This window comes from Neomonachus schauinslandi, chromosome 7, assembly GCF_002201575.2.
Source record: "Neomonachus schauinslandi chromosome 7, ASM220157v2, whole genome shotgun sequence".
Lineage (NCBI taxonomy): Eukaryota > Metazoa > Chordata > Mammalia > Carnivora > Phocidae > Neomonachus > Neomonachus schauinslandi.
The window spans coordinates 1,441,863-1,461,472 of NC_058409.1; the positions used below are offsets into that span (position 1 = coordinate 1,441,863).

General features: G+C 37.1%; 1 protein-coding gene across 1 annotated transcript; it reads right to left on the bottom strand.

Annotated features, from left to right (window-relative positions):
• Window positions 1–15,217: 15,217 nt before the first annotated feature.
• LOC110582351 (olfactory receptor 1C1) lies at window positions 15,218–16,162 on the bottom strand. The gene has a single exon (XM_021692343.1). It carries the CDS (start codon window positions 16,160–16,162, stop codon window positions 15,218–15,220), a length of 945 nt encoding a protein of 314 aa, XP_021548018.1.
• Between the last annotated feature and the right edge of the window lie 3,448 nt (window positions 16,163–19,610).

Consider the following 19,610-nt stretch of genomic DNA (forward strand, 5'->3'; position numbering starts at 1 on the left):
AACATCCTCCTAAAGAATGAATGGGTTAACCAGGGAAAAAAAAGAATTAAAAAAAATACATGGAAGCAAATGAAAATGAAATCATGACAGCCCAAAATCTGGGTTGCAGCAGCAGTGGTCCTAAGATGGAAGTATATAGCAATGCAGTCCTTCCTCAAGAAATAAGAAAAGTGTCAAATATACAACCTAACTTTACACCTAAGGGAGCTGGAAAAAGAACAGCAAATAAAGTGTAAATCCAGCAGGACAACAGAAATAATAAAAGAGCAGAAATCAATGATATGGAAATAAAAAAGAAAACAGTAGGAAAAACAAGCAAAACTAGCAGCCAGTTCTTTGAAAGAATTAACAAGATTGGTAAACACCTAGACAGACTTATGAAAAAGAAGAAAGGGGCGCCTGGATGGCACAGTTGGTTGAGCCTCTGACTTTGGTTTCAGCTCAGGTTGTGATCTCAGTGTCAACCCTGCATTGGGCTCCATGTTCAGTGTGGATTCTGCTTGAGATTCTCTCCCTCTGCCCTTCCTGCTCATGCTCTCTCTCTTTCCCTCTCTCTCCAATAAGTAAATTAATCTTTAAACAAAAAGAAAAGAAAAAGGACCCAAATAAAATCATGAATGAAAGAAGAGAGATCACAACCAGCACTGCAGAAATAGAAACAATTATAAGAGAATATTATGAGCAACTATATGCCAACAAATTAGGCAATCTGGAAGAAATGGATAAATTCCTAGAAACATATAAACTACCAAAACTGAAACAGGAAGAAATAGAAAACCTGAACAGACCATTTCAAAATTGTTCCAAAAAACAGAAATGGAAGGAAAACTTCCAAATTCATTCTATGAGGCCAGCATTACCTTGATCCCCAAAGCAGATAAAGACCCCACTAAAGAGGAGAATTACAGCCTAGTATCCCTGATGAACATGGATGCAAAAATTGTCACAAAGATACTAACTAATTGTACCCAACAGTACCTTAGAAGGATTATTCTCTGTTGTTAAAATGTCTATGCTACCCAAAGAAAGCTACACATTCAATGCAATTCCTATGAAAATACCATCAGAATTTTTCACAGAACTGGGACCAACAATCTTAAAATTTGAATGGAACCAGAAAAGACACCAAATATCCAAAATAATGTTGAAAAAGAACAGTATGGTACTGGCACAAAGACAGACACATAGATCAATGGAACAGAATAGAGAACTCAGACATTGACCCACAACTCTATGATCAAGTAATTTTTGACAAAGCAGGAAAGAATAGTCAATGGAAAAAAAGATGATCTCTTCAAAAAATGGTGTTGAGAAAATTGGACAGTCACATGCAGAAGAATGAAACTGGACCACTTTCTTACACCATACACAAAAACAAACTCAAAATGGATTAAAAACCTAAATGTGAGGCAGGAATCCATCAAAATCCTAGAGGAGAACACAGGCAGCAACCGCTTTGACCTCAGCCGCAGCACCTTCTTGCTAGACACATCTCTAGAAGCAAGGGTAACAAGCAAAAATGAACTATTGGGACTTTACCAGGATAAAAAGCTTTTGCAAGTGAAGGAAACAATCAACAAAACTAAAAGCTAACCTTTGGAATATTAGAAGATATTTGCAAATGACATATCTAAAAATGGTTAATATCCAAAATCTATAAAGTACTTATCAAACTCCACACCCTAAAACCAAATAATCAAGTTAAGAAACAGGAAGAACAAATGAATAGATATCTTTTTCCAAAGATGACAAATAGGTGCCTAACAGACACATAAAACATATTTAATGTGTACTTATGGGCCCAGTCTAATTATCATTGTGATTTACCAAAAAATGTTTCTGTACTTATAATGCATTCCTTCATAATTCATTCTACTGGCAATGGATTATAATAAATTTTCTTTAATATTTCTAAGTCTGTGTACATAGATATTTTTCATCATAAGTAACCATTTTCATAAAAAATCACTAACGAATTTGTGCAATAGTCAGAGAAAAATAATTTCAATGATCATAAATATATATATGAATTTCTTGGAAAAATGATTTGTATAACTGGCTAATTTCAAGTAGTTGATTTGTGTTATATAAATGTCAGATGTGCAACATATAATATGATCCCATCCACTGCAAGATACCCCTTTATTACTCCTTACATGGAATTCCTCATTTTATCTTTGAATACCTCTTCACTTCAATACCAAGTAAAATTTAATTATGTATCTATTGAAATTGTTGCAAATTTCCATGTGAAGGGTAGTTTTCTTAGAAATAGGAATATTTGCGTGGCCTGGGTGGCTCAGTCAGTTGGGTGTCTGCCTTCAGCTCAGGTCATGCTCTCAAGGTCCTGGGATTGAGCCCTGAGTTGGGCTCTCTGCTCAGTGGGGAGCCTGCTTCTCCTTCTCCTTCTGACCACCACTCCCCTTGCTTGTGTGCTCCCTCTCTCTGTCAAATAGATCGGTAAAATCTTAAAAAAAAGAGAGAGAGAGAGAAAATATTTGGAATCCATCATGTACTGGCAAATCATGGACACCCAAAAAGTCCACATACTAATACTCAGAATCTATGAATATGCTATTTATGTGGGAAAAAAAGGCATTTTAGATGTGATTAGAGTTATAGACCTTGAGATAGAGAGAATAGCCTAGATTATTCAGGTGGGCTCAATGTAATCACATAAATCCTTAAAAGTAGAGAGTCTTTCTCAGCTGTACTTAAAGAATCAGAAAGATGGCGGCATGAGATGAACTTTACTGGGCAATGTTGACTTTTGAAGCTAAAGCAAGGGGGACCATGAATCAGAGAATGTGGGAAGCTTCTAGAAGCTGGAAAAGTCAAGGAAACAGATTTTCCCTTAAAGCCTTGAGAAAAGAATATTGCCCTAAGACACCATAATTTTATTTCACTGAGTCCAGCTTATAAAAATGTGCAATTTGTGCTTTTAAGCTATGAAGTTTGTAGTAGTCTGTATGTGCAACAATAGAATACAAAGATATTGAATGAAAGTCAGTGCTTCATTATCAATGTGTCACATTTGATCTACAGGGTCTTTAAAATAGATCAGAGAGAAAGATATATCTCTACCATCTATTATCTATCTATCATCTATCTATCATCTATCTATCTATCATCTATTTATCATCTATCTATCTATCATCTATCTATCTATCTATCTATCTATCTATCTATCTATCTATCTATCTATCATCTATCACCTATTTTTCTATCATCTATCTATGTATCTATCATCTATCTATCATCTATCATCTATCTATTATCTATCAGCTATCTACTATCATCTACCTATCATTTACACACTCTCCAAATGCCTTAAACCTTGAAAACTTTTTGCATATTCAAACAAATAAAGCCTGTAAACAGCAACTGGAATGGAAATTCCACAACTCTATCCAATAATTGACATGAATCTGAGAGACAATATTAAGCACAAGAAATTGGACACCAAGAAAGCACCCTGTAAGATATCATTTATCTTATAAAAATATTTAAAGCAGGCTCTCTCTGGAAGTCAGGATAACATTTATATTCAGTGTTGGTTTGGAAAGGAAGTTCTGGGGTGTGATTTGTTCTATGTCTTGTACTAGATGCTGGTTACATGGGTGTGTGAAGTTTGTGAAAATGTGTTCAGCTGTATTCATAAAATACCTGCACTCTTATTTATGTAAAATATACATAAATTATTTAATCAAAGAAATAAATCCCCTCAAATATGAGGGAGTAGAAAATCTTTCTGATCCAGTGATAGTCGACATCTGTCGGTGCTTTGGAATAACCTGAAAAGGGGTTGGGTAGTTTTACACGTGTCTGAGTAGGGAGACTTTCCTGGCCTTGGCACAGATCACCATGATTGGAGAACCATAAGATGTGGCAAATATAAAAATACCTACTGCTCTCATACAACAAAGACTTTATACCCAGGGAGCATTAGATACTAAGAAAGAACAAAGACCCCCCAGTAACGACCATAAATCGAATTTTCACCATACTGGCAGAAACATAGTGTGCTAATCACCATCAGATTTATTTTGATTTAAAGAATCAGTGTGACATGACACTTTTTGCATACAGAAATATCTAGAATAAGAGACACACTGCTCTGCACAAGTGGATTCTATCTGGATTAATAAAATGCTAATGTAATTTCATACATACATTTCATTTTTTGGTAATATTAAACTATTGCCTGCAACATGACACAATGTAACAAATTCTGTTCTCCAATTACACACTTCTCCTGTGGTAACAATAAGTGACTTTATCAACACACTTTTCCCCCTAAGAATTGGAGCAATGATATTGTTGTATCATGGATTAGCTGATGAGTATGTTAATAAAAGTCACTAGGATATATGGGCATCCTGTTAAACACACTACCAGCTGAAATGCACCTCTGTGTAATGTCCTTGTTATAGCATGTTTGCTTAGTTGTGAAGAAAAAAAAAACTTCATTATGTAATGGAAGGCTGGGAACTTTATATTTTTTGGGGGGGAGGGGACAACTAAGAGGAGGAAAATGAAAGCAATAGTGTTTAGGAAGAGGAACTTTTTAAATAGAAAATTATGACCAAATGCCTAAAATTCCAGGCCAACAACAGCTGAGGAGAGGACAAAATATGAACAACTAGTGTGAAAAATTCTGTGATGAGTATAAATAGAGGATGCAATAGAGGTAAAGAAACATGGCAGTCAAAGATATTTTACTGGCAGACAGAAAACTTTTTTTTTTTTTGACAGACAGAGAACTTAAATTTTGGAGGGTGAAGTATAGGAAGGTGAGATGATTTTTACTGAATTATAAGGAAAGAAAGCATATGATAACCAGAAAAGCTTAATGCATAATGACAGATTCCAAGGTCTGGAAGTAATTCTGTGGGGGTGAAGCAGATGATTTCTACAAAAGAGTGGGTGGAAAATAAAATGAAAAAAGAGAAGCTTTTATGGTATATAAAGACAAAATTTTTAACAATTCAATCTGAATTCAAAGATGAAGAAGGCAATTGTAAAAATGTTGATGATCCCAATAACTAGAGTTAACTACTTTGTTATCTTTTTAACTAAATATTTTATATTTTAACATAAAAAGATAAATTTGTGAGCACATATATATTTTACAAAGATGATATGAATCCCTCCATGCTCTTTAGTTCACTTTTCCTTTCACAAAACAATATGTCATAGGTGTTTTTCAAGTCCACATAGAGGATTTATACTATTATTTTTATATCTAATATGTTAATAAACTTGGAATATAAAGTCTTGTCCCTTTTGATGGATACTAAGAACACTTGTAATCTTCTTTTTATAAGATTTTATTTATTCATTTATTTGTCAGAGAGAGAGAGCACAAGCAGAGGGAGTGGGAGAAAGAGGGAAAAGCAAGCTCCCCACTGAGCAAGGAGACTGATGTGGGACTTGATCCCAGAACACTGGGATCATGATCTGAGCCAAAGGCAGATACTTAACTGACTGAGCAACCCAGGCATCCCTATCTTCTTTAATTTTGTTTAGTGTAAAAATAAGTTATGAACATTATTGGATTCTATATTGAAAGATAAAAGGTATATATTTATATATTTCTTTACAGTGAAATTTTCTCAAAAAATTCTTAGAAGCCTGGCCCTGTTAGAACACCAAATTTTTATAATCAGATAAATTATGCTAGATACCACAATGAGAGTCTTTCTATAATTGGTTATAGTTCCTTGCTTCCTCTAGATTTATACGTATTTGAAGTAGTTTTCCTAATTTATCAATAGAATTTATAACCTATTCAATACTTTAGAAAATTTTACAATATAATTGTATCTTTCTTCTTTACGAAATATAAAGTAATAAAGCTACTGAACACTGAAGACGTCTATAGTCTAACTTTTTTGTTAATATTTTTAGAGGGTATTTACATGTATATTTTTAATGAATTAATTAATTCTTACATCTATTCTTCTCTTCAGTGTTTCTATAGTTATATCTCCAAAACTGTTTAATTTTTCATCTTTTTTCCTTTTTATATTAGACTTTTTTGTTTAATTGTTACAATATGAGATTAAAGCTCAAGAGGTTAAAATTAATAACTCATTTTTATGTTGTATATGGCTTGGTTTGTTTATATTCTAAGTCTTCTCTTTGTTATAGAAATTAGTACAGTGGTAGCAGTTGGAGAATAAAAGCTAAGAAACTAGGAGAAAGGAACATTTTTTCATTTTTTATCAAAACTGCCCTGGGGGTCTTATATTTCTTGGGATATCTAAACTCACATTCCAACTGTAAACCAGCCACTCAAGCAATCATCTGTGACATCTACTGTTCTTATTTGCCTGGTATTTTGTCTGGCTGGGAAGGAAAGGTTAGCAGTGAGTCTGTACCTGATCTTCCCTCCTTTCATGACACAAGTAAAAAGAAGTAATCAGGTCAAATCTTTTTTCTTTTGTAATTAATCTAATGAGATCTTCTGATAGTAATTTCTAGCAGAGAGGTTACTTACAGAATGTCTTTAAGAGGATATACCTCACTTCTCTAGGTTGTTTATGGTAAATACATTTAGATTAATGGATATGTAGACAAGCCTCCTGAAACATATAGGGGCCAAATATATAGGCATTATAGTAGAAAGTGAAGCAGTTTTTTGATCCAAGTAACTCTTTCTGTATAAGATAATATCCCTCAAGTATGATTTGGAGACGTCATGTGTTAAATCTGGCTCAGGGCCCTTTTTTTTTTTTTAGTTTTAAGTTGAACTAGAGTTGATATACATTAGTTTCAGGGATACAACAGTGAACAAAGCTATAAATTACACAATGTTCATCATGGTAGGTGCCATTACCATCAGTCACCATACAAAATTATTACAATATTATTGACTATATTTCCTATGCTATACTTTTCGTCCTGGTGACATATGTTTTATAACTACAAGATTGTGCCTCTTGATCCTCTTCATATATTTGGCTCATCTGCCATCCCCTCCCCTCTGGCAGCCACCAGTTTTTTCTCTGTATTTATGACTCTGTTTCTATTTTTGTTTGTTTGTTTTGGATTCCACATACAAGTAATATCATATGGTATTTGTCTTTCTGTCTAACTTATTTTACTTAGCATAGTATGTTCTAGGTCCATCCGGGTTGTTGTGAATGGCAAGATTTTATTTTCTTTTATCACTGAGTAATATTCTATAGCGTACATACCATATCTTCTCTATCCAATCATGATTGATGGACACTTAGATTGTTTCCACATCTTATCTGTTATGAATAAGGCTGCAATAAACATGGGCATGCATATATCTTTTTGAATTAGTGTTTTTGCTTTTTTAGGTGAATACCCAGCAGTGAAATTACTGCATCATATGGTACTTCAACTTTTAATATTTGGAGGAATTTCCATACAATTTTTCATGCTAGCTGCACCAAATACATTCTTTTTTTAAAATTTTTTTATTGTTATGTTAATCACCATACATTACATCATTAGTTTTTGATGTAGTGTTCCATGATTCATTGTGCATAATACACAGTGCTCCATGCAGAACGTGCCCTCTTTAATACCCATCACCAGGCTAACGCATCCTCCCACCCCCCTCCCTTCTAGAACCCTCAGTTTGTTTTTCAGAGTCCATCGTCTCCAATGATTCGTCTCCCCTCCTATTTCTCGCCCTTCATTCTTCCCCTCCTGCTATCTTCTTCTTCTTTTTTTTTCTTAATATATATTGCATTATTTGTTTCAGAGGTACAGATCTGTGATTCAACAGTCTTACACATTCATCGCGCTCACCATAGCACATACCCTCCCCAGTGTCTATCACCCAGCCACCCCATCCCTCCCACCCCACCCCCCACTCCAGCAACCCTCAGTTTATTTCCTGAGATTAAGAATTCCTCATATCAGTGAGATCATATAATACATGTCTTTCTCTGATTGACTTATTTCGCTCAGCATAACACACTCCAGGTCCATCCGTGTCATTGCAAATGGCAAGATCTCATTCCCTTTGATGGCTGCATAATATTCCATTGTATATATATACACCAAATCTTCTTTATCCATTCATCTGTTGATGGGCATCTTGGCTCTTTCCACAGTTTGGCTATTGTGGACGTTGCTGCTACAAACATCAGGGTGCAGGTACCCCTTTGGATCCCTACATTTGTATCTTTGGGGTAAATACCCAGTAGTGCAATTCCTGGATCATAGGGTAGCTCTATTTTCAACATTTTGAAGAACCTCCATACTGTTTTCAAGAGTGGTTGCACCAGCTTACATTCCCACCAACAGTGTAGGAGGGTTCCCCTTTCTCTGCATCCCCACCAACAATATTGTTTCCTGACTTGTTAATTTTAGCCATTCTGACTGGTGTGAGGTGGTATCTCATTGAGGTTTTGATTTGGATTTCCCTGATGCCGAGTGATGTTGAACAGCTTTTCATGTGTCTGTTGGCCATTTGGATGTCTTCTTTGGAAAAATGTCTGTTCATGTCTTTTGCCCATTTCTTGATTGGATTCTTTGTTCTTTGGGTGTTGAGTTTGATAAGTTCTTTATAGATTTTGGATACTAGCCCTTTATCTGATATGTCATTTGCAAGTATCTTTTCCCAATTTTGTCGGTTGTCTTTTGGTTTTGTTGACTGTTTCTTTTGCTGTGCAAAAGCTTTTATATCTTGATGAAGTCCCAATAGTTCAATTTTGCCCTTGCTTGCCTTGCCTTTGGCGATGTTTCTAGGAAGAAGTTGCTGTGGCTGAGGTCAAAGAGGTTGCTGCCTGTGTTCTTCTCTAGGATTTTGATGGACTCCTGGCTCACATTAAGGTCTTTCAACCATTTGGAGTCTATTTTTGTGTGTGGTGTAAAGAAATGGTCCAGTTTCATTCTTCAGCATGTGGCTGTCTGATTTTACCAAGACCATTTGTTGAAGAGACTGTCATTTTCCATTGGACATTCTTTCCTGCTTTGTTGAAAATGAGTTGACCATAGAGTTGAGGGTCCATTTCTGGGCTCTCTATTCTGTTCCATTGATCTATGTGTCTGTTTTTGTGCCAGTACCATACTGTCTTGATAATGACAGCTTTGTAATAGAGCTGGAAGTACGGAATTGTGATGCTGCAAGCTTTGCTTTTCTTTTTCAACCTTCCTCTGGCTTTTCGGGGTCTTTTCTGGTTCCATACCAATTTTAGGATTATTTTCTCCATTTCTTTGAAAAAAGTGGATGGTATTTTGATGGGGATTGTACTGCATGTGTAGATTGCTCTAGATAGCATTGACATCTTCACAATATTTGTTCTTCCAATCCATGAGCATGGAACGTTTTTCCATTTCTTTGTGTCTTCCTCAAATTCTTTCATGAGTATTTTATAATTTTCTGAGTACAGATTCTTAGCCTCTTTGATTAGATTTATTCCTAGGTATCTTATGGTTTTGGGTGCCATTGTAAATTGTATCGACTCTTTAATTTCTCTTTCTTCTGTCTTGTTGTTGGTGTATAGGAATGCCACTGATTTCTGTGCATTGATTTTATATCCTGCCACTTTACTGAATTTCTGTATGAGTTCTAGCAGTTTTGGGGTGGAGTTTTCCACATAAAGTATTATATCATCTGCAAAGAGTGAGAGTTTGACTTCTTCTTTACCGATTTGGATGCCTTTGATTTCTTTTTGTTGTCTGATTGCTGTGGCTAGGACTTCCAATACTATGTTGAATAGCAGTGTGATAGTGGACATCCTTGCAGCATTCCCTACCTTAGGGGGAAAGTTCTCAGTTTTTCCCCATTGAGAATGATATTCATTGTAGGTTTTTCATAGATGACTTTTATGATATTGAGGTATGTACCCTCTATGCCGATACTCTGAAGAGCTTTGATCAAGAAAGGATGCTGTACTTTGTCAAATGCTTTTCTGCATCTATTGAGAGGATCATATGATTCTTGTTCTTTCTTTTGTTAATGTACGGTATCACATTGATTGATTTGTGGATGTTGAACCAACGTTGCAGCCCAGGGATAAATCCCACTTGGTCGTGGTGAATAATCCTTTGAATGTACTGTTGGATCCTATTGGCTAGTATTTTGGTGAGAATTTTTGCATCCATGTTTATCAAGGATATTGGTCTATAAGTGTCCCCTTGGATGGGGTCTTTGTCTGGTTTTGGGATCAAGGGAATGGTGGCCTTATTAAATGAATTTGGAAGTTTTCCTTCCATTTCTATTTTTTGGAACAGTTTCAGAAGAATAGGTATTAATTCTTCTTTAAATGATTGGTAGAATTCCCCTGGGAAGCCATCTGGCCCTGGGCTTTTGTTTTTTGGGAGATTTTTGATGACTGCTTCAATTTCCTTAGTGGTTATAGGTCTGTTCAGGTTTTCTATTTCTTCGTGGTTCAGTGTGGGTAGTTGATACATCTCTAGGAATGCATCCATTTCTTCCAGATTATCTAATTTGCTGGCATAGAGTTGCTCATAATATGTTCTTAGAATTGTTTGTATTTCTTTGGTGTTGGTTGTGATGTCTCCTCTTTCATTCATGATTTTGTTGATTTGGGTCATTTCTGTTTTCTTTTTGATAAGTCTGGCCAGGGGTTTATCAATCTTGTTAATTCTTTCAAAGAACCAGCTCCTAGTTTCGTCGATCTGTTCTACTATTCTTTTGGTTTCTATTTCATTGATTTCTGCTCTGATCTTTATTATTTCTCTTCTCCTGCTAGGTTTAGGCTTTATTTGCTGTTCTCTCTCCAGCTCCTTTAGGTGTAGGGTTAGGTTATGTATTTGAGACCTTTCTTGTTTCTTGAGAAAGAATTGTATTGCTATATACTTTCCTCTTAGGACTGCCTTTGCTGCATCCCAAAGATTTTGAACAGTTGTGTTTTCATTTTCATTGGTTTCCATGATTTTTTTTAATTCTTCTTTAATTTCCTGGTTGACCCATTCATTCTTCAGTAGGATGCTCTTTAGCCTCCATGTATTTGAGTTCTTTCTGACTTTTGTCTTGTGATTGAGTTCTAGTTTCAAAGCATTGTGGTCTGAAAATAGTCAGGGAATGATCCCAATCTTTTGGTACCAGTTGAGACCTGATTTATGACCTAGGATGTGATCGATTCTGGAGAATGTTCCATGGGCACTAGAGAAGAATGTGTATTCCATTGCTTTGGGGTAGAATGTTCTGAATATGTCCGTGAAGTCCATTTGGTCCAGTGTGTCATTTAAAGTCTTTATTTCCTTGTTGATCTTTTGCTTAGATGATCTGTCCATTTCAGTGAGGGGGGTGTTAAAGTCCCCCATTATTATTGTATTGTTGTCGATGTGTTTCTTTGCTTTTGTTATTACTTGCCTTATATAATTGGCTGCTCCCATGTTAGGGGCATAGATATTTACAATTGTTAGATCTTCTTTTTGGTGAGACCCTTTAAGTAGAATATAGTGTCCTTCCTCATCTCTTTTACCATCTCTGGTTTAAAATCGAATTTGTCTGATATAAGGATTGCCACACCAGCTTACTTTTGGTGTCCATTAGCATGGTAAATGGTTTTCTACCCCTTCACTTTCAATCTGGGGGTGTCTTTGGGTCTAAAATGAGTCTCTTATAGACACCATATTGATCGTTCTGGTTTTTTAATCCAATCTGATAGCCTGTGTCTTTTGATTCGGGCATTGAGCCCATTTACATTCAGGGTAACTATTGAAAGATATGAATTTAGTGCCATTGTATTGAATGTAAGGTGACTGTTACTCTATATTGTCTGTGTTCCTTTCTGGTCTATGTTGCTTTTAGGCTTTCTCTTTGCTTAGAAGACCCCTTTCAATATTTCTTGTGGGGCTGGTTTCGTGTTTGCAAATTCCTTTAGTTTTTGTTTGTCCTGGAAGCTTTTACTCTCTCCTTCTATTTTCAATGACAGTCTACATGGATATCATATTCTTGGCTGCTTATTTTTCTCATTTAGTGCTCTAAATATATCCTGCCAGTCCTTTCTGGCCTGCCAGGTCTCTGTGTATAGGTCTGTTGCCAATCTAATGTTTCTACCATTGTAGTTTACAGACCTCTTCTCCCAAGCTGCTTTCAGGATTTTCCCTTTGTCTAGGAGACTCGTAAGTTTGACTATTAGATGTCGGTGTGTTGACCTATTTTTATTGATTTTGAGAGGGGTTCTCTGTGCTTCCTGGATTTTGATGCCTGTTTCCTTCCCCAAACTATGGAAGTTCTCTGCTATAATTTGCTCCATTATACCTTCTGCCCCTCTCTCTCTTTCTTCTTCTTCTGGGATCCCAATTATTCTAATGTTGTTTCATCCTATGGTATGGCTTTTCTCTCGAATTCTGCCCTCGTGATCCAGTAGTTTTTCATCTCTCTTTTTCTCAGCTTCTTTATTTTCCATCATTTGGTCTTCTATATCACTGATTCTCTCTTCTGCCTCATTTATCCTAGCAGTTCGAGCCCCCATTTTTGATTGCACCTCATTAATAACCTTTTTGATTTCTACTTGGTTAGATTTTAGTTCTTTTATTTCTCCAGAAAGGGGTTCTCTAATAACTTCCATATTTTTTTCAAGCCCAGCTAGTATCTTTAAAGTGATGATTCGGAACTCTAGATCCGACATCATACTAATGTCCATATTGAGTTGGTCCCTGGCAGTCGGTACTACCTCTTGTTCTTTTTTTTTATGGTGATTTTTTCCGTCTTGTCATTTTGTCTAGAGGAGAATAGATTAATGAGAGAACAAAATGCTAACAGGGTAAAAACGTCCCCAGAAAATATACTCCAAACAAATCAGAAAAGACCTGAAGCTGCGGGAAAAGAAAGGGAAAGAAAGAAAAAAGAAAAAGGGAAAAAAAAGAAAAAGAAAACGATAAAAACAAACAAAAACAGAACAACACCAAAAAAAATAGAGTATGATCAAATATGATCAAGCTGGTGCATAGATCAGTGCCACACACTAGATTTTGGGCGTATTTTGGTCTGTTAGAAGAAAGTGCCTCCGCAAATTTTTAAGAAAGAAAAACTTATATATGTACAAAAATAAGGGTTGATATGATGAAGGGATGGAATATGACTGTAAAGATGAAAATTATAAAAATTTTTATAAAAGGAATTGGTAAGAAGTTGTTTGAAAAAAGAAAGAAGAGTATTTAAAAAAAAAGAATAAAAAAGGAGACAATGTGATCAGGCAGGAGACTAGATCAAAGCCATACACTAGAGATTTAGGGTATATTTTGATGTGTTAGAAGAAACTGTATCTCAAAATTTTAAAGAGAGAACAACATATATATATATATATGCCAAAAATAAGGGTAACTACTATGAAGAGTTAGAATATGACTCTAAAAATGAAAAATAAAAATGTTTTTTAAAAAAGGGATTGAGGGGCCCCTGGGTAGCTCAGTCATTAAGTGTCTGCCTTCAGCTCAGGTCATGATCCCAGAGTCCTGGGATCAAGCCCTGCATTGGGGTCCCTCCTTAGCGGGAAGCCTGCTTCTCCCTCTCCCACTCCCCCTGCTTGTTTTCCCTCTCTTGCTGTGTCTCTCTCTGTGAAATAAATAAATAAACTCTTTAAAAAAAAGGGGATTGATAAGATGTTGGTTGAAAAAGGGAAAAAGAAAAATTAAAAAAAAAACCAAAAAACAAAGACAGTTAAAAAAAATTAACTTTGAAAGACTAAAGAATCATGGTAAAAAACCATGGGTTCTATGTGCATTTTTCCCCTAGCACTGGAGTTCTGCCATTCTCATTGATCGGTAAACTTGGTCTCAGCTGGCTGTTCTTGCTGATCTTCTGGTGGAGGGGCCTGTTGCCATGGTTCCCAAATGTCTTTGCCGGATGGGGGATTGCCCTGCCCTTGCCTGGTCTGGGCTAAATAATCTGCTCGGGTTTGCTCTCAGGAGCTTTTGTTCCAAGCTTTCCGTACAGCTTTGGAGGAGGAGAGTGAAAATGGTGGCTTCCCAATCCCACCCCTGAGGAGCCGAGAACTCGGGGCCCCACTCCTCAGTGTACCCCCAGAGAAAAGCAGTCAATCACTCCTGTCTCCCCGGTCTCCAGCTGCACTCCATGCTCACCTGGCCTGTGACAGAGCATTTCTATCTCTGGCTCATGAACCCATGTGGAGGCTCCAAACCCAGCAGATCCCTGCGGTGTGCTCCCGTGCCACGCCTCCCAGGGGAGGAAGGGGAGTCTCCCCAGATCTGCGGCTTGTTCGGTCCCTGCTGGAGGAGCAGTGGCCCGACTGTGCTGCAGATCATGGTTTATAGCAACCCTGAGCTGAGAGCCTGCGCCTCAGCTCTGTCTCTGCAGCCGGCTTCCCCGCTCCGATACCTGGGAGCTCTGCCGCACTCAGGCACCCCCGGTCTTTCTGTGACCCTGAGGGTCCTGAGACCCTACTGTCCCACGAGGGTTCCACCACCCGCTTAGCCCCTGGAGCGACGTCCCTCAGTGGAGCCGACTTCTGAAAGTTCCAATTTTGTGCTCAGCAGCTCTATCACTTGCCAGTAGCGGCCTACGGAGGCCCCGTCCCCTGCTGTCTATCCTCCAGAATATCGCCTCGGATTCACTTCTCTGCACGTCCTACCTTCCAGAAAGTGGTCGCTTTTCTGTTCAGAGAGTTGTTGCTATTCTTTTCTTCGATTTCCTGTTGAGTTTGTAGGTGTTCAGAATGGTTTGATCCCTATCCAGCTGAATTCCTGAGACCAGATGAAATCCAGGTCTCCTACTCCTCCGCCATCTTGCTCCACCCCTCTGAGAATGTGCATTCTTTACTTTGCATTAAAAACTAGGAATGTAAGAGCCTAGCCATTCCACTAGGCATCCCACTGTGAAGCTAGCATTTGTGTCCATGCCTATTTAATTTAAATCTGAGCTAAGAAAGATTAAGTCCAGAGCCATTTATCTTAATCTATAATATTTGTGAAATTTAGTATAGAGATTGACAGTTTTCACCAGGATATATTTCTACTGGTGTCAGAGATTCTTTACTTGGAAACCTTTGCAATACGTACACTATACAACTTCCCTAAGATTCACTTTCCTTATCTGAAAAATGGGTTTATGATTTTATCTAAATATTTACTCTGATGATTAAATGTGGTAATTCATATAAAGTGTTTATCACCATTTCCAGCATAAAATAAACATTTATTAACAGTTAGTTGCTTTTATTACTGTTATTATGCTCACCTGGGAATGCGTTTTTTATTACCATATCCCTAATGTTTAATTCAGCCATTTGGGCATGCATCACTGCTGCTGAAAGCATGCACCTTTACAAAGCATTTTCTGAAGTGCTCTTTTCATATCGCTGTTCCTTAGACTGTAGATGAAAGGATTCAGCATTGGAGTCACCAGTGTATACATAAGGGCTAAAATGGTGTCACTTTTAGGGAGAAAAGAGGAGGAGGGACTGAAATAGACAGCACTTGCTGTGCCATAGAACAACACCACCACTGACAGGTGGCAGCCACAGGTGGAGAAAGCTCTCTGTTTCCCCTGAATATATGTGATCTTCAGGATTGTGCAGAGGATCAGTCCATAAGATATGAGGATGCAGATAAGGGAAGTGAGAACAAGTAGACCTCCTACTATAAAAATAACCATCACATTGAGGGATATATCAGAGCAAGAGAGCTGCAGGAGTGGGTTGAGATCACAAAAGAAATGGTGGATGCTATTGGAAGCACAGAAGGACAGATGTGCCATTAAAACAGTGTGTAAGAGGGCATGGAGATAGGTGACAAGCCAGAGCCCAGCCACTAGCCAGACACAAAGGCGGGGATTCATAATGGCAATATAATGTAAAGGGTGGCAAATTGCCACATACCTATCATATGCCATCACACACAGAAGAAGGCTGTCCATATTCACAAAAGCAATGAAGAAGAAAAGCTGGCTGAGGCACTCTACAAAATAAATAGTCTGTGTATCAGTTAAGATGTTCACTGTCATTTGGGGGACAGTAGTGGAGGAAAAACAGATGTCAACAAAGGCCAAGTTACTAAGGAAGAAATACATGGGTAAATGGAGGTGAGAGTTAAAGCCAGCAACCAAGATGATGAGCATGTTGACTGATACAATCATTAAATACATACAGAGAAATAGCATACATAAGAAATATTGCTGCTCTGCTGATCCAGGAAGTTCCAGAAGGATGGATTCCTTGATGACTGTTAGATTTCTTGTTTCCATCTTCTCAACAAATCTAGAAAAGGAAAATATTAAATTGTGGAGACCAGAAAAGTTAAATATCTCACCCACAAAGGGGTGTGTGTGTGTGTGTGTGTGTGTGTGTGTGAAATAGAGTACCATGTAAATTACTTTTCCTTGCCAATTACATCTTGTGCTTATGATATTGTCTGTATATTCACATAGATGTGCTGGGCATAATAGTCTAAAGTTTTCTTTCTTTTTTAAAAGACTTTATTTATTTATCTGACGGAGAGAGACATAACAAGAGAGGGAACACAAGCAGGGGAGTGGGAGAGGGAGAAGCAGGCTTCCCGCAGAGCAGGGAGCCCAATGCAGGGCTCGATCCCAGGACCCTGGGATCATGACCTGAGCCCAAGGCAGACGCTTAATAACAGCCACTCAGGCACCCCACTCTAAACTTTTTTCAAGAAATAATAATTTCTTATTTTCAAGAAATAATAGCTTCTTTCCCCAAACAAAAATGCAAATTCTGTGAATAATGACTTAAATTGTGCCAGTTATGTTGCTTTGTCTATATTAATCATATAATTCATATTTGACTTTACACCTACAATTCTTATTTTATCAGGCACGCTGTTTATGTACGCTAACCCAGGGGAAATATTTACTTTCAAGGAGTAATTTTCCTCCCAGTCTGATGTCCATATCCATGGATACAGATCTCATTTCAGTTTGTTTTCTTTTCTTCTTGTAAGTATAAAATTTGGCAACAGACAATTTTTCCTTGGGCTGACTACCATTTCTTTGGTCTCTTTCTGGTCCTGTGATACAGCCTCTGGCGACTGTGGAAAGTCATCTGAAACCTGGTGCTTGTGGCTGGGGGTTTCAGCCCCTTCCTCACAGCAACTCATGCACACTTTCTCTAGAGGTGGTAAGAGTATTCATTCACACCTATTTCTTTCATAAAGTATCTTGCTGCTTGCAGCCCCTTAGTACTCTTCAAATTCTCACCTAAAGGTGAACCCAGTGAGCACCATTTCATTTCTACACAAATACAGTTAATCAATACTAAAGAACACAGTGCTGTGCATTTGTTTCTGCCACTTTTGAATTCCAACTTCATTATGAACCACAGTTAAACCTTGGAAATTTATCTGCTCTGAATCCTCTATAATTCGCTTAATTTTCTTGCATCCCTTTTACCCAATCTGAGGCATGTCATGATAAAACCTGTACTAAGAAGAAATGTTATAAATTCCCATATATGCATTCCTTTGAATAAGGCATATCCTTTCAGAGATGGCTTTCCTTCACTGCAAGCAGGGTCAGCTATGCCATTTTCCTCAATCGCATAATTATCCCTTTTACACCAAGCATAGCAGTTTGTTGTTGTTGTTGTTGTTGTTGTTTTTGCCTGTTTTATTGTGGCCAGTGATATCTTGAGGGCAGAATTTTGATTTATTTTGTTGAATCCTTAGTAGGATAGTATATCCTATAGTATATATATATACACACACACACTGCATGACTCTGTGTAGTATATATACTTAATATATAACATATGCACATATAAATTGTGTATAATTTGTGTGAAATGGTGCCTATGAGAACAAAAATAAATGAAAAATTCTGGGAAAAAAAACACACATATGATTGTGCTTACTCCATTTTAAGCCAAGGAAGTATGGGGTTTTTTGGGAAGACACTTTTATATTCTTCTATAGAACATAATGTTAATTCCAGAATTTTTTTCTTAAGCAGGATTTATTGAAAATTTACTCTGAAATTGAAATATTTAACAGATTAATTTAAGAATGTTTTGTGTGTTAAAATTTAGGGAATCAACACATTAGATATGTCTGCAAAAATTTTTTAAAACTATCAACACATACCTTCTTCTTTGAGACATTTTACCAATCAAAAATTTCCTCCCCACTATATATCCACTGGGCCTGTGCACTCATTGAGATTCCTCATTGAGGGTGAAAAAGGAGGGAATAATGAGATATAGATAAGCATGTATCTCTCTACAGAGAATTATAGTGTATTACTGTGGGAGTACTTACTTCTTAAAATATATTTACTTGTATAATACAAAGAGACAAGCCTTGAACCAAAACACCATTTTCTCCCTTGAGGTCAGCACACTGGAGGCTATACAAAATTCCAGATTCATCTTCTAATGAATTCTATCTTTTTTGTGAATTGTTTTCTTTAATATATATATTTTTAAACACATAAGATTTATTTTCTCCTTTTCTTTTAATGATGGTATGTCTTTTGTATTTAAGCACTAATTATAACTAGTCACTTCCTAGAAAGTGTGCAAACATCACAGCACAGCTGGGAGCCTGCATAATTTAAACATTATTGCTAATTTAACTTCACAGTCTGGGATTGTGTGGGCTTTACAAAAGAGCCCTCAAACCCTTCAAGAGGCGGGGAAAGGTTCTTGATTTTATTATCAGAATCTCTCCCTTGGTGCTCTGTGCAGACCTTTGTATGGATCCATAAGGTTTCACATGAAAATGGTAACAAATGTCCTCAAAATATTGAAATACTATTATTACATGAAGCTTTCAAAGAGCCTTGGTTTGCCAATTCTCAGCTACAATTTTCATAGGTTTTTTTTTTTTTTTTTTTTTTGCTGTCAGATTTTTTTATTTTTTTCATTCTTTGTTAATCCCCATACATTACATCATTAGTTTTAGATGTAGTGTTCCATGATTCATTGTTTGTGCATAACATCCAGTGCTCCAAGCAGAATGTGCCCTCCTCAATACCCATCTACCGGCTAACCCATCCTCCCACCCCCCTCCCCTCTAGAACCCTCAGTTTGTTTTTCAGAGTCCATCGTCTCTCATGGTTCGTCTACCCCTCCGATTTCCCCCCTTCATTCTTCCCCTCCTGCTACCTTCTTCTTCTTTTTTTTTTTCTTAACATATATTGCCTTATTTGTTTCAGAGGTACAGATCTGAGATTCAACAGTCTTGCACAATTCACAGCGCTTACCAGAGCACATACCCTCCCCAGTGTCTATCACCCAGTCACCCCATCCTTCCCACCCCAACCCCCACTCCAGCAACCCTCAGTTTGTTTCCTGCGATTAAGAAATCCTCATATCAGTGAGGTCATATGATACAAGAATTTCTCTGTTTGACTTATTTCGCTCAAAATAATACCCTCCAGTTCGATCCACGTCATTGCAAATGGCAAGATCTCATTCCTTTTAATGGCTGCATAATATTCCATTGTATATATATACCACATCTCCTTTTTTTTGTGTGTGTGTGTTAAGGCATTTTCAGCCACACATTACATTTATTTATTTTTTTTAATTAATTAATTTATTTTTTATTCTTATGTTAATCCCCATACATTACATCATTAGTTTTAGATGAAGTGTTCCATGATTCATTGTTTGTGCATAACACCCAGTGCTCCATGCAGAATGTGCCCTCCTCAATACCCACCACCAGGCTAACCC